Source organism: Pelecanus crispus, chromosome 4 (assembly GCF_030463565.1).
Source record: "Pelecanus crispus isolate bPelCri1 chromosome 4, bPelCri1.pri, whole genome shotgun sequence".
Taxonomy (NCBI): Eukaryota; Metazoa; Chordata; class Aves; order Pelecaniformes; family Pelecanidae; genus Pelecanus; species Pelecanus crispus.
The window spans coordinates 81011289-81026784 of record NC_134646.1 but is presented as its reverse complement, the minus strand read 5'-3'; the positions used below and the strand labels follow the sequence as shown (position 1 = coordinate 81026784).

General features: G+C 48.8%; 1 protein-coding gene across 1 annotated transcript; it reads left to right on the top strand.

The window, feature by feature from the left end:
- Positions 1-9732: 9732 nt before the first annotated feature.
- On the top strand, positions 9733-13559 carry FABP1 (fatty acid binding protein 1). The gene is made up of 4 exons (XM_009486250.2): positions 9733-9799; positions 10854-11026; positions 12887-12979; positions 13509-13559. Exons 1-4 carry the CDS (start codon positions 9733-9735, stop codon positions 13557-13559), a joined length of 384 nt encoding a protein of 127 aa, XP_009484525.1.
- The last annotated feature ends 1937 nt before the right edge of the window (positions 13560-15496 follow it).

Below are 15496 nucleotides of genomic sequence, written 5' to 3'. Positions count from 1 at the left end.
TCCATCAGTCTCTGTGCACTCCATCATAGAATCGTTTACGTCGGAAAAGACCTTTAAGATCATCCAGTCCAACCGTTAACGTAGCACTGCCAAGTCCACCACTAAACCATGGCCCTAAGCACCACATCTACACATCTTTTAAATACCTCTGGGGATGGGGACTCAAACATTTCACCAGGGAGCCTGTTCCAATGCTTGACTACACTTTCAGGGAAGAAATTTCTCCTAACATCCAATCTAAACCTCCCATGGTGCAACTTGAGGCCATTTCCTCTTGTCCTATTGCTTGTTACTTGGGAGAAGAGCCCAACACCCACCTCACCGCAACCTCCTTTCAGGCAGTTGTAGAGACCGATAAGGTCTCCCCTCAGCCTCCTCTTCTCCAGGCTAAACAACCCCAGTTCCCTCAGGGTGCACTCAATCCCCTCATCCAGATCACTGATAAAGATATTAAACAAGACTGGCCCCAGTACTGAACCCTGGGGAACACCACTTGTGACCAGCTGCCAAGTGGATTTAGCTCCTTTCACCACAACTCGTTGGGCCTGGCCATCCAGCCACTTTTTTACCCAGCAAAGAGTACGCCTGTCCAAGCCATGAGCAGCCAGTTTCTCCAGGAGAATGCTGGGGGAAACAATGTCAAAGACTTTACTAAAGTCTAGGTAGGCAACATCCACAGCCCTTTCCTCATCCACTAAGTGGGTCACCTTGTCATAGAAGGAGATGAGGTTAGTCAAGCAGGACCTGCCTTTCATAAACCCATGCTGACCAGGCCTGATTGCCTGATTGTCCTGTACGTGTTGTGTGATGGCACTCAAGAAGATCTACTCCATAACCTTCCCCGGCACTGAGGTCAGACTGACAGGCCTGTAGTTCCCCGGATCCTCCTTCCCGCCCTTCTTGTAGGTGGGCGTCATATTTGGTAACCTCCAGTCAACTGGGACCTCCCCGGTTATCCAGGACTGCTGATAAATGATGGAAAGTGGCTTGGCGAGCACTACCACAAGCTCCCTCAGTACCCTTGGGTGGATCCCATCTGGCCCCACAGACCTGTGTGTGTCCAAGTGGTGTAGCAGGTCACTAACCATTTCCTCTTGCTTTATGGGGGCTTCATTCTGCTCCCCATTCCTGTCTTCCAGCGCAGGGGGCTGGGTACTCTGAGAACAACCGGTCTTACTCTTAAAGACTGAGGCAAAGGAGGCATTAAGTACCTCAGCCTTTTCCTCAGCCTTTGTCACTATGTTTCCCCTGCACCCAAGAAAGGATGGAGGTTCTCCTGAGCCCTCCTTTTGTTGCTAATGTATTTATAGAAACATTTTTTATTGTCTTTTATGGCAGTAGCCAGATCAAGTTCTAGTTGGGCTCTGGCCCTTCTAATTTTCTCCCTGCATGACATCACGACATCCTTGTAGTCCTCCTGAGTTGCCTGCCCCTTCTTCCAAAGGTCATAAACTCTCCTTTTTTTAACTGAGTTCCAGCCAAAGCTCTCTGTTCAGCCAGGCCACTCTTCTTCCCCACCAGCTCGTCTGTTGGCACATGGGGATGGCCTGCTCCTGCACCTTTAAGATTTCCTTCCTGAAGAATGCCCAGCCTTCCGGGACTCCTTTGCCCTTCAGGACTGCCTCCCAAGGGGCTCTGTCAACCAGGCTCCTAGACAGGCCACAGTCTGCCCTCCAGAAGCCCAAGGCAGCAGTTCGCCTGACCCCTCTCCTTACTTCTCCAAGGATAAAAAACTCTATAATTCCATGATCGTTATGCCCAAGATGGCCTCCAGCCATCACATCACCCACAAGTCCTTCTCTGTTTGCAAACAACAGGTGCAGCGGGGCACCTCCCATAGCTGGCTCACTCACCAGCTGTGTCAGGAAATTATCTTCCACACACTCCAGGAACCTCCTAGACTGTTTCCCTCCGCTATATTGTATTTCCAGCAGACATCTGGTAAGTTGAAGTCCCTCACGAGAACACAGGCTAGCAACTGTGAGACTTCTCCCAGCTGCTTATAGAATATTTCATCTGTGTCTTCTTCCTGGTTGGGTGGTCTATAACAGACTCCCACCTTCATAACTGCCTTGCTGGCCTTCCCCCTGATTCTTATCCACAAACACTCAATCCTATCATCACCATCATCAAGCTCTAGACAATCAAAACACTCCCTAACATACAGGGCTACCCCACCGCCTCTCCTTCCTTGTCTATCCCTTCTGAAGAGTTTATGGCCATCCATTGCAGCACTGTGCAGTGTGAGTCATCCCACTGTGTTTCTGTGATGGCAACCATATCATACTTTTTCTGCTGCACAACGGCTTCCAATTCCTCCTGTTTGTTGCCCATGCTGCGTGCATTGCTGTAGATGCACTTCAGTTGGACTATTGATTCCACCACCTCTTTGGGTGGAGAAACCCTAATTCCTGCATGACCATTCTCAGACACATCCATGGTTTCTAACACATCCATAACCCTTGCATCTTTGCTGCCACATGGAACTCCATCCCCTTCCTCCACTGAGACGGCAGACCGAAGGACCTCGCTAGCACACCGTCCCTCAAACATTGGTGTGCTGCCCCCAGGCTTATCTCTAGTGAGCCTGGTTTTATCCCTTTCCCCCTTCAAATCTAGTTTAAAGCTCATGAACAAAATGGGGATACCTGTGCCCAGGGAGGTGCTTTGACTATAGCAACCATACCAGCAGCACTAAGTGGGACAAGTACCACGGATATCTTGGACTTTGTCCACAGCTCTGGCCTTGCTGGCACTGTGGTCATTTCCTGCGGAGCATCTCCCTGGCCATGAACCTGGTGAAAACTGAGATGCTCTCAGACCCCATGCAACCTCTTACTCTGCCCTTCTCACTGCAGTGTCATGCCTCAGCACTAAGCCTCTGGTTGGTGCATCACTTCTGTGTCATTGCTTTCCCTGACCAAGGAGCACCATCTGCTAAGGAAGGTCTTGGGAGCTTTTGGTTGGACCTTTCATTTGGTTTAAATATAAACTGTGATTATATATTTGGCTCAGAGAGAGACAGGAACACTGGTTTTTGGCACAGTGCCATCTGCACTTTCACTCTGTAGCTGTGAAGACACCAGGGTGATGACCACCCCAGAGGGTGAGACTCCGCTAGATATCATGGGTGTGGGACACCAAGTCAATTGCTTTGACAGTGATATTGCATTTATGAAAAGCCATTTCAGGGAATGGGACATTCATATAGTGCATGTATGTGGTAAGATGGGTTGCACATCAGGACCCGTGTGCAAACAGTAGGGCATGGAGATGCACAGGCTCCTTCTCATGCCTGTATAGGCCTCAGTAGCTCTCTGACTAATTAGCTGCAACCCACTGTGAGCAGTCATTAAGTGAGCTGCTGTGCTTGATAAATCAGGATTGAGGAGAGCATGGGCCAGCTGGAGAGGTGAGCACAGGCCCAGAGTGATAGCCAAGTGTCCCTCCAGGATTGGAGTTCATCTGACCACTTGTAGGCACTTGGAGGCTACTGCTCTTTGCACCCAACATGCAAGTCTCCACGTGGTCAGATGCACGTTTGTTTATCCCCACTGTATCTCAGGGGATCTTCATGTGTCTGGATCAGATGGAGACATCTGCACTGCAGATGCGTGGTCGGATGAGATGAAACATATTTGCATTGGTTAAATGTTCACTGGCTCTGCTTTGGGGGACTCTTCCAGACCTTCCTCACTCAAGAACGTTAACTGCTAATGGCTCCATTTCTTTCCCAACATTTCTCTTCCTGCCCTGGCATAAACTAACTCCATAAGCAACGAGCACCATTTTCAGTCCTTGTCCCCTGACTCCATAAGCTGGGTGGTGGGATGGAGGACAGCCTCACCCCAATAAAGGCCAAACTGCAAGGGCAATAAATGCCCTCTGAGGGTGTGAGCTGGGGTCCACCTTCCCGGAGAGAGGCAACAGCACTACACTGCAGATGTTTGAGGCAAGAGAGTGGGAGGTCAGTGGCACAGCCAACAGCTTTATTCCTGCTATAAGGCAAGACCCCAATGGCAAAGGCCAGCTCTTCTGTAAACTCTGCTCCCCAGGGGATCATTGGCAAGCAAACTAAGGCAGTGATAGATCTCATGCTATCAAAGAAACCGCTGCCTTGGCCTTGGAGAAGCAATAGTGAGCCTTTGCTCCCTTTGAGACCTTTGTAATAAGACGACAAGGGCTGAGGGCTGCCCTTTGCTGAATTTCAGCATTAATGGAAAGCTTTATCAAGCAGCACTGCTCTGTACAAGCTGCCGCTTTCGGCAGTTTTATCAAGGCTCTGATAATGGCATATCTAATCTAAACCAATATGAACTGGCACTTGCACATCTATGGCTTGGAAGTTATAGCTTGGACGCAGCCAGCCTCTAGGAGACCACCACGGACGTCTCAAAAAGAGAAAAAGCGGGGAAAGGTGCCATATTTTATCTCAGTGCTGTCCTGGTAATACAGCACAATGAAAACTTGGTAGAAACCAAGAGGGACAGAGAGTTCACAGCAGCAGCAGCAGCTTTTCCTATCCCATTCAACTTTTCAAAGCAATGCAGCTATGTGGCCTGCTGAAGAAACCTTTGTTCCTCAAGGTTAAAAATAATCAGACCAAAGATGTGAGAACTGGGCAGCAGACCAAGTTCCCAGGTGCAAGCACAGCAGAAACAAGATGACACGAGCAATAGTAAAGGTTGAGACAGAGGGAACTCTGTTCCCCTGTACTCGGCATTTGTTCCCCCATACTCGGCACTGGTGAGGCCGCACCTGGAATACTGTGTCCAGTTTTGGACATTGAGGTGCTGGAGCGTGTTCAGAGAAGGGCAACAAGGCTGGTGAAGGGTCTGGAGCACAGGCCTTATGAGGAGCAGCTGAGGGAACTGGGGTTGTTTAGCTTAGAGAAGAGGAGGCTGAGGGGAGACCTTATCGCTCTCTACAACTCCCTGAAAGGAGGTTGCAGTGAGGTGGGCGTTGGTCTCTTCTCCCATGTAGTTAGCGATAGGACGAGAGGAAATGGGCTCAAGCTGTGCCAGGGGAGGTTTAGGTTGGAAATTAGGAAAAAATTCTTTATGGAAAGGGTGGTCAAGAATTGGAACAGGCTGCCCAGAGAAGTGGTGGAGTCCCCATCCCTGGAAGTGTTCAAAAAATGGGTAGATGTGGCACTTGGGGACATGGTTTAGTCTAGTCTACCCTTGATTGGCTTAGAGTAGACTTGGTAGTGTAGGTTAATGGTTTGACTGGATGATCTTAAAGGTCTTTTCCAACCTAAATAATTCTATGATTCTATGATTCTATTCTATGATTCTATGAAGCCCACCTGGGAAACTGTGATTGGCAAGCTTGTGACCAAGCTCTTAAAAAAATGGCTAAGGGTTTTAGGATGTCCAACTGGACCCACATTGGAGAAATCCATGACTGAATCATACAAGCCCTGGCTTGTAGCCTTCTGCGTTTTGGCTAAAAAAATCCTAGTGTAGAGCCCAGTCCCAGCTTCCCAAAGCACTGAGGTGAAACCAAAGGCTTCACAAAGTCTGAGGAGTCACTGGTGGGATAGATAAGAAGAATGAGAGAGGAGGTGGAGGTGCATGAAGACATTCCCAGACCTCCACAAGGCTGCCAAGTACCCTGCCCTGGGCTACAGCAAAGTGCCTCTCCCCACACAGTGCTCCGGCTGTAAAGTCCTTTTCAGACTGCAAAGCTTAAACCAAAATTTTGGTTCAAACTGGAGGAGGCAGAGAAGGATTTTTGCTGCAGGAGCCCTGAGACTCAAAAGCCTGTTCCCCACCATACCATCCAAATCATCAAGAAGCAGGAGGATGGTTTCTCAGTGCCCTGGCAGACACTGAGTGAAAGTGTTTCATTCATGGGAGCCAGGACTGGGAATCACAGGGAAGGGCTGAGGAAAGGTGATAACAGACTGCAACTGTTCCATGGGCAGCTACAGAGACTGAAGGGCCAAACTCTTCTTGGTTATGGCAGATGTTATAACATGATGCACCAGCCACAAATTGCTCTTTGGGAGGTCTGGGTTGAGCACCTCTTCTTTGAAAGATGGATGGTGCAGACCCAGGATTGGTACCCAGAGAGGCAGAGGGGCTGATTCTTGAGATTTGGCCAGAGCCATGGCTGAGCTGGTCTGCTGTTGGTGATGTTCTTGCTTTGGGCAGGAGGTTGAATCGGAGACCTTCAGAGGTCCCTCCCAACTGGCTTTTCTCCAATTCATCACCTTGGGACACAGAGGATTTGGATACCTCCATGGCTAGGAGGAAGCTGAGAAGTTTTGCATGTCCATATCTTTGATTCAGGTGCAAAAAGCAGAAATGAGACACTTTGGTCCTTTCTTCTGACAAACTTCTAAGATCCTATGCTTTATTTTCAAAGCAACTTAAACATGGAAGTACCTGCTGGCTTCCCACAAGAAATAGCCTCCTGAATAATTTTTGATAATGATCCATGCCTTTTTTCTTTCTATAAACCAGGTCCAGGCTTTAGGGTATGAATTTAGTTTTTATCAAATCGTCAACTGACTCGGCCTTGTGTTAAGGCAAATCAGGTGAATTTCCTTGGCCCTGGAAAGTTAAAGTGATGTCATGTTTTAAAAGATCCTGTATTCTGGTGGGGAGATGTACAAGTATTCTGAACTTTGCTATTGAGATTAAGTTTATCTCACCTGCCGTTTGCTCAGCAGGCCTGGCTGGATAATAATTACCCTGGCCAAATTTCATTCAGTAAGGGTTTCTTCTTTTTTTATAAGAACTTCTGCATTTCTTTACTAGGGGAAAGAAGAGAAAACTTGCAGACAAAACAAAGAGGTTTTAATTCTGATCACTGAACAAAAATCCGTCAGTTGCATTTCCAAACCTGCCAGCAGTGATCCATAGTTTACATTTATCCAACACACCTCGGCTGGAAGCATAGGTATATTATATCCATCCACATTAAGTGAGAAGAGGAGAGGATACCTGCAGAAAACAACTTGGGTCCCAAGTGGGGTGAATTCTCTCATGAGTTGCCCATTTCTGCCAACTACCAAGAAAGTCCTGAACAATTATATTCTCCTTTTAACATTTGGTGGGTGACATCCAGACCTTAGGAGCCTGGCCTGCCCAGGAGGAGTTCTCACCCAATATCTGGTGGGTTTCTAAGTGGCTCAGCTGCCCAGATTAGGCATGATAACCATTTAAAACTTTGCAGGACAAAACCTGGTGGGCTTTTCCAAATCCTACCTTAGGCTCAGGTCTCATTAGCTTGGTGGTTTTGTCTCCTTTCAAGCTGGTATGGAGATTGTGGTCCTGGGAAGTCTGCATTGGCTGAGATGGGGGGCTCAAGGATTATACCAGGCACTCCTTCAAGCACCTAAGATTGGATTCATCTTGGCTAATATGAAGCGTTTACAAATACCCTAGTCATGTAGGCTTCTTCTGGAGAGGCTGGAGGGGGATAGGCAGCCCTGGGACACTACTCATGATGTGTTTCTCCTATTTCTCCCCTTCAGCTCATCTAGACATCAACTCAGATGTACTCATTCCACTGCAAGTGGCTGGGGTTACCTGAGAAAGGTCTCTCCCTACTGACTCATCAGCCACCCCTTCTCCCTAGCCTGCACATGGAAATGGGTGAGAACTGGGCATCCACCCTGGCAGTGGGATGTGGTCAGATGTGGCTGGTCCAGGAGGGCATCTCACTGAAAAATGAATGAAAATCACAACTCCAGGCTGCTCTGGTCAATGACAGCAGGGGAAAAATGAACCATGCAGAGCTGGGGGTTTCCCATGGTGATCAATCACCACACAGTGCATCAGGAGCACTGGGCTCCAAAATGAGTCAGATAGATAGAAAAATATTCAGGTGTTTTTCAAGTCTGAATCTTTCTCCCCATCATGCAAAGAGAGGGGACCCAAATTGCCTGGAGGAGCAGCCAGAGGTCCAGGGCATGAATGCGTGGGAGGCACATGTGTGTTTCCAGGTGGCCCATGGCTGAAGGTCATTACCTGCCAGGACACAGGCAGCTGCCAGCTCCCAGCTGGAGAGGTCAGTCACCACTGTCCCCATGAAGAAGACACTGAAAAGGGATGTGTGGCAGTGCAGCCCCGCATGCCCCTGGGGTGTTCGCTCAGGGCGGGGGAAAAAATGAAATACAATTCCCAACGTGACATCATTCCTGGTGGGAAGTCCAGGATAAAAGGGAAAAAAGCTTAAAAGCTGTTTGGAGAAAGTGCTGAATCAACCCTCCCATGAGCGCTCTCTGAACCCGCCCAGCCCCTGCCCCAATGCGGAGGGGTGATCTGCCTCGCAGACACCCCCCAGCCAACTTTACCCACCTAAGGGCAGAGGTTTTCCCTCTCCTGCCTTGTCAGGCAGACACTGCCTGTACTAATTAACCAGAAACTGAGGCTGAATCTAGCCCAGGCAGCGTCACTGCGCACCACTGCAGCACAGAGAGCGGAGGCGGGTGGCAGCCCTGGGCTGACCCTGCAGGATCAGGACGGGTGGCTGCAGAGGGCTCTGGCAGCACCTCCAAACTGGAAGGACACAGATTTTTTTTCACGCTTATCCGTGATTTCATTTTAAAAAAGGCTGAAGATGCTATGAGAAGGCAGAATGGAAGAATGGCAAAGAGGAGAAGGCATGTGAGTGAAAAGGAGGAAAATCCCTGAGCTGGTGACTTTGGGAGGGAGGAGGAATTCGTTGGGGCAGAGGATGAGATGGGAGCAAGAAGCTGAGCCTGGGAGTCTGGACCCAGAGAATAAATGCTCAGACGCCGTGCAGCCACCTGGGACACTTGGCCAAGGGGACCACACTGGGAGAGGAGCCCAGCCCCGAGTCCTGCTTTGGAGGGAGGAATCGGGCTCAGCTTGGAGGCTACTGCTGGTCCTACTTCTGATGTGGCATTTGGGAGAAATGCAGCTCCAAGGGACGGGATGCTCCTTCAGTACATGAGTGACTGTGGCTCCTCTGGGGAAAGGAGCAGAAAGGGGGTTTTAGTGGTGGCTCCTGTCAGTAACCTTGGTTGATCACTAACAGCACCAGTTCATCCATCTGCACAAAACCCCTTTCTGGAGGCAAGACCATAGCAATGGACTCTGAATTAAACTGCAGTCTTCAGGATGGGCCAGTTCAAGCCCAGGATTTGATTTTGCATCGTGTTTTTTCCTTAGGGGACAATGATGATTTTGTGACTACTGCTACGTCTGGGTTACACCAAAACCGTTACAGAGGACCACGTGGCATCTGAAGGAGTGGGCAAGTTAGTCCCAGCCAGTGTGCAGCCACTACTCTTCATGTCAGTGCTAAAGACCCAGCGTGCACAGATCAGCGAGTAGAAACCCCACCGGTGTCAGCTCCAGGGGACACCATAATCTTTCACTGCTTTGTCCTCTTCCAGATGTGCACTTCCAGACTGCAAGCTGATTAGATAATTTGGCTCGTTCCTCTGCTAATTAATGTCTTTGCACAATTATATTTTTATCATTTTTTTATGGATGTCACATTGCTACCTCCATAAAACGGGCTTATGGGATTTTTCCCTGCCCCCACAATGTAAATTGAGGTCTGTAAAATGTAGAGCAATTTATCACTGACCATTGCCCAGTTTTATGTTAATGTTTGAACATGGCCATAAAAGAATTACATCATCTTACCTCTGATCAACCTTTAGGGCAAAAGGACCTTATAAAACCAAGCTCTGCTTACTGGCAAGGCACCTTCTCTTGTGTTGGGAGCACAGAGAGCCTTTCCATCATGAGCTTCACTGGAAAGTACGAACTTCAGTCCCAGGAAAATTTTGAGCCTTTTATGAAAGCCCTTGGTAAGTGCTTGCATGCGCTGTGTGCTGCTTCGCCTCTGCAGATCCCACTGATATTTGGGAGTCCAACTGTGTTGATGTGCTGATAACTGAAAACATCTCTCAAATTTCCTATTTCTGTCTGTCGTCTTGCAATTGTTGGGTTTTTTTAAAAGCATGTGCATGGAGATATGATCTCAAAATAGAATAGAAAGCATCTCTCTGGCTGGTGGCTGGAGGTCAAGAGATGCTGGGTGAAATTTTATGGCTTGCAGGAAAAAGGTGCCAGCAGTCTCTGCAGCCCTGGGCCAGCGTGGCAGTGCTGCACACACGTGCTAAACCAGCAGGACCTGCTTAGGGCAACTGCAGATCTGCCCCATCAGGCTGTGGAATGTGAGAGCAAGCAGCACATTGCTCAGCCCACCATGCTGCTGCTCGGCAATGCTTCAAAGCCCCAAATTCTACCATTCATCAGAAAAATAGTTGGGTTGTTTAAATGCTTAATGATGAATGTGGCTAGCTAGATTTCCACCAGTGACAGTGCCAGGGAACGTGCTCCTGCAGGGATTCAGGAGGCTTTGCACTACTTCTGCACAGTTGTGGGCCGGAGGGGCTCTATCTGTCAGATCAGCTTCAGGCTTTGGGAGAAGGCTTTAGTGAGTTCATTCTGAGGGACCCTGAATCTCATCAAAAAACCCCACTTGGTTCCTTCCTTCTGCCTTGATTTATTCAATTTTCTCTGCTTGCCTCTCAGTGAAGGAAGGAAAACAGGGTTTCTTCTTTCCCTCTGATGCTTGGCCAGGGAGGTAGCTGTTCTGCTCCCAGCCAAGTCGGTGGGACAACGGAGAAGTCTAGTTCCCACACAAACCCAAGATGACAGTATTTGCTATTCTTCCTCGCCAGCAGACTCAGGGCCATGTGGCCCTTGGGGAGCCATCATCCTTGTGAGGCTTTTCCACATCATAGAATAGAAATTGTCCCAGCTGTGGGTCCCCAAATCCCACTGCATTCATTCAGCAGCAGCAATCTGCCCACTGATGGCTCCAAGATCCACCTAACATCTCTTATTCCTGGGCAGGGCTTCCCGATGACCAGATCCAGAAGGGCAAGGATGTCAAGAGCATCTCAGAAATTGTGCAGGATGGGAACAAGTTCAAGATCACCGTGACCACTGGCTCCAAAGTGCTGAACAACGAGTTCACCATTGGGGAGGAGTGCGAGATGGAGATGCTGACAGGAGAGAAAGCCAAAGTGAGTGATCAGCTCCTCCTCTGCCAGGGCTGCAGGGTCTCAGGGACATTAAATTGCCTTTCCAGCCATTCCCCCTGCAATTGGGCCACAAGGAATGACAAGACTACGGGTTTTAAGCTGACACAGGGCAAAGACCTAGGTAATTCCCCAGACTGGTTCTGTCTCTCACAGTTTGCATGCATGATTTAGTATAATGGGAAGGGGCTAATTGCTGAAACCAAGCATGCAGATGTGACTCCCGCTGCCCTGCTCCCTGCAGGTCCCCAGCAAGGCTCTTAGGGACACATTTCTGAAAATGACAGTCCATTTCTGAGCCACCTTCCTGAGAAACTCAGAGTTCCCACCTCCCATCTTTGCTTTTACAAAACACTGTACAACCTCCCCAACCAGCACTTCTGCAGCTGAAGCCTTGCATTTCTAAAGCTATTTTAATAGCCAGTTTGGACAACACTGGACCCCAGTGTTTTAATACCCGTTTGGAAAAGGGGGACAGAGATGCTTTGGTAAATCCTTCTGACAGCAAAAGGTCTGAAAGATTTGAGGTGGAAAAGGGTTGACTTTCTGTAATATTGCAACACAAAACATACCCCCACCTTCATTTTGTGACTTAAAGGTAGTGCAGGGAAGTCAGCCAATAAATCATAAACCAATAAATCTCTCCTTTTAAGTCCCAGTGGTGCTCGGCTTCTACGCTAGCCTTCTCCACTGCTTCTGTTTACACTGGGTGAGATGATTTGGCAAGGTGAGGATTTATCACCCTTGAAATTGGGTCAGCTCCCATTCCTGGACATTAGTTTCCAATGGTTCATAAAATGTCAAGACGGTGCCACTGGCAAATATTGCCTCTCACCTCTACCTCAGGAGAAGATGATGTTGCAGGGACTTTTGAAAGCAGGAGGAATGATTACCAAAGAAATGCCCCTGTGAATCGGGCTCTGATAGCTGTACCGGCTGTATCATGATTTTCAGCATCACTGAAGTCCCTTGCGCATAAACTAGGGGGAAACAGTTATTAGAAGAGTTTCACCCTCCATAAATCAGCAACTCAAGGGCATATGAACATGTCTTACAGCTGGACAGACAGATGAATGGAAATTTTTTTTGCTGGGTTATTTATTTGAGTAATTTCAATGATCAGTGATAGCTGCCCTGGGGGTGTTGGTGCTGTCTGTAGCATTTTTAGACGTGCAGCTCCTTGGGGGTCAGAGACTCAGCAGATGTGCCCATCCCCATGAGAGCTTTCCAGCCATGACTGTGTTTCTGAAAGCTCCTTCAATTGTTTCCCACCTTGACTGAGACTCCCCCCCACCCCACACTGTTGCCTAGCTCCCATCACCCCAACCCAAGGGAGGTTGCTGCTACAATGTGCAATAGGTGGGTGGTGGAGTGGGGACAACGTGGCATGCCCTGGCCCAGCTCAGGTGACTCTGCAGTCCTCTCCTTGGAGGTATGCAGGTCCTCTTGGTCTTGGTGCTGCATGAGGAGCTGCCCCAAGGAGCATCAGGGCTGCATGGAGGCACCAGCACTGGCAGGTCCTTCTTCTCCCCCAAAACTCTGGCATCTAACAGTGCAGAAGCCATGAGTGATTCTCTGTTTGGAGGGGAGAGAGGTAGGTAGGGCAGCAAAATTGCACCCCTGTGGAGCCCAAAGTAAACATCTATATCCTTGCTGTGTTATAGTCACCACCAGCACAACCCTCTCTCCTCCTCCTCCCAGGAAAGCTCCGAGGGAGCAGCTTGCTCCAAACAGCTTGCACAGGGGACAGTGGCAACTCAGTATAGAAGGGGAAGGGCAAAATGGAGGGTTGATATGGTCTGCAGCAATAACATGAATGCTTCTGTCTCCTCCCCTCTCTACCAGGCTGTTGTTCAGCTGGAGGGTAACAACAGACTGGTTGCAAACCTGAAAGGGCTGAAATCCGTCACCGAACTCAACGGAGACATCATCACCAATGTAAGTGTAGACAAGAGGGGCAATGGCTGGAGTAACAGTGCATACAGCTGCCTTCAGGGTTCTGGCCCTGCAAAGCCTACAGAGATGCTGGGGGCCTTAGAGAGGTGCTGGAGATGAGCACGTGCTCACACTCGGGGTCTGTAGCCAAAGCTGGTCAGTTGGCCAGGCACTGAAGGCAGTTTTTCATTACAGTCTGCTCAAAAAAGTATTCTTTGAGGCCCCAGTAGGCATTTCTCATCAAAGTTTCATGCAATGAGGGCATGTTCTCACCCATCCAGAAGTATATATTTGTGGCTGGGCCTGGCACTTTTAAAGAAGAGAAGTGCAGCAGACTGATCCCAGCTGAGTGATGTCAGATTATCCCTATCTGCTTTGGGGTATTCATGAAGAAATCCAAAGCTTTAATAATTGAGTTTATAGGAGATAGACTGGGGACCAGTCCTGTTTTGATTTGCAGGACCAGATCCTTTCCAAGTAGAGTTTGGAGCCAAGTGCCATGAAAAGCCAATGCTTTCTATTTGTTTTTCAGACGCTGACCATGGGTGACCTCACCTACAAGAGAATCAGCAAGAGAATCTAGAGACCCTGCACACAACAATCATTTTACTGTGTAAAATGTGTCCATTAAAGTAAAATTTGTATTAAAGGCCTCTTCATTATTATGACCAACCTCTTCACTGTTGCTATAAAGAGATGCAAGCCTCCAAAACTCACACAAGCCCTGGTAGAAATTGGGTAACAGGCTGAGCCAAGGCTGTGCTGATGTCAGTGAATGGAGCTGGGCTAGGGCGCAGGCTCGGAGCCATTGAGTGACCCTCTGAGATGTGCTCCATGCTGATGAGCACTCTTCCAGCCCCTTCCTGGGGACAGGTGCCAGCATCCTGCTGGGGATGTCCCGGTGGGTCATGCACCCACGGCTGCTCTGGCTGGGTGGGTGGAGGAGCACTGGGCAAGGAAAGGGCTCTATTCCCTTTCCTTACAAACATGGCCAAAGTGACCACAAGGTGACTGACAGGGCCAAAGGATGGGGAGGTTTAGGTGGGCTCAAAAAATGTCAGTGATCCTGCCAGGAAAGTTGCCTTGGGGAAGCAACAGGCATGGGGGCAGTTCGGGTGTGCCAACCACCATCCCCATCCTCACACCTCTGCAAAAGGATCCAGCCCTATAGGCTCTGGCCACTCCATCCCCATCTCCTTCCCATCCCTTCCCACCAGCAAGAGGGCCCTGGACAGCCTGCACGTGTCAGTGTGTGTTTCGCCCCAAACCGCACCCGATAAATTAGGTTGAACTGAAATTGAACTATCCTTCCAGGGTGAAATACAGGTTTTCTCTCCTGGCAGGAGATGGGCACTGGTTGTTCACATTGTAGATGAAGAAGGAGCACCACAGTCATCTCCCATGCTCTTGCTTGGCACTGCAGGCTGGATGGAGCTGTGGTTTTCGGACCCACACAGGAGATGAAACCGTTCTTAGCTGCCTTTTCCAAGCCCTGTGCTGGGAAAATTGTCACTGGGAAATGGGTGTATTGCTAGTGTGATATACCTAGCTGGGATGATGTTCCACTCAAAGCTGATCAGGATGTTAGGAAAACACCACCAGTGCCTACTCACCTCTTCCTGTAATGCCAATACGTGCCACTAAAGGACCAATTTGTCCTCATGTGCATCACTCCCATGACTCCTGTCTCCTCAGGGAAGGTTTTCATGTTACAGGTCAACATTAATCCTCATGCTAGGAACCGAACCAATATGGATTGTCACACTAGGCATCAGGTGGGCACCTCATGGACAAATGGAAAGGCCTAGCTCAACAGCTCCTAAAAAGCAGATGTTGCTCTCCAGTGAACTCATCTTAGATGTGGAGAAACATAAGTAAAATCACTGAGATGTCAAAGAGGGAAAGCCCTGGTTTTGTTTTCTTGCTATTCTGCTAAGGAGCAGGTAGGGGATTCTTGAACAAACCATCCCTTTTCATCTCTCGGCTGCCACTGAAGGTATGGAGCAAACCAGTTGGATTTTGAGATAGATGGGCAAGCAGCAAAGACCTTTTTTTATTTAGAAATCCAACCATTGCCTTTAGACTTTTCATTGGCTCCGCTGGCTGCCCATTGGCAGCTGATCCATTGAATATGCTTTTTTTGCTCAGTGGAAAATGGATTAAGCACCTGTCTAAGCTGAAAGGTATGTCCCCAAAGGTATCAGAGCCCCCAACTCACCCTGAAGGTGAGCAAAGGTGGATCCCCCTCCCTGGAAACTCCTTGTTCAGTCAGAGTAATCCACACAGCCAGTGCACCACACCAGTGCAACTGGATTCTGGCACAGAATCATCTCATATCTATCTGCTGCCATCACTGCAGACATTTTCTGATTTTTAAGTAAGGAGACTAAGTTACCCTTATCAATTTATCCTGATGTAGGAACTCCACTTAATCTGACTTGCAAAGTGGCCACAGTTTGGTGTTGCACCTGTCTCAGCTGCAGAATCATTTTTTTATCAGTTTTTCATCAGAAAAATGCC

What these genes read in the sequence shown, in the direction of transcription:
- FABP1 (XM_009486250.2), top strand. Translation starts at nt 9,733, where the DNA reads ATGAGCTTCACTGGAAAGTACGAACTTCAGTCCCAGGAAAATTTTGAG. An exon ending in TGACAGGAGAGAAAGCCAAA is followed by an intron (nt 11,027 to 12,886) that starts GTGAGTGATCAG and finishes CCTCTCTACCAG; the next exon opens with GCTGTTGTTCAGCTGGAGGG. An exon ending in ACGGAGACATCATCACCAAT is followed by an intron (nt 12,980 to 13,508) that starts GTAAGTGTAGAC and finishes TTTGTTTTTCAG; the next exon opens with ACGCTGACCATGGGTGACCT.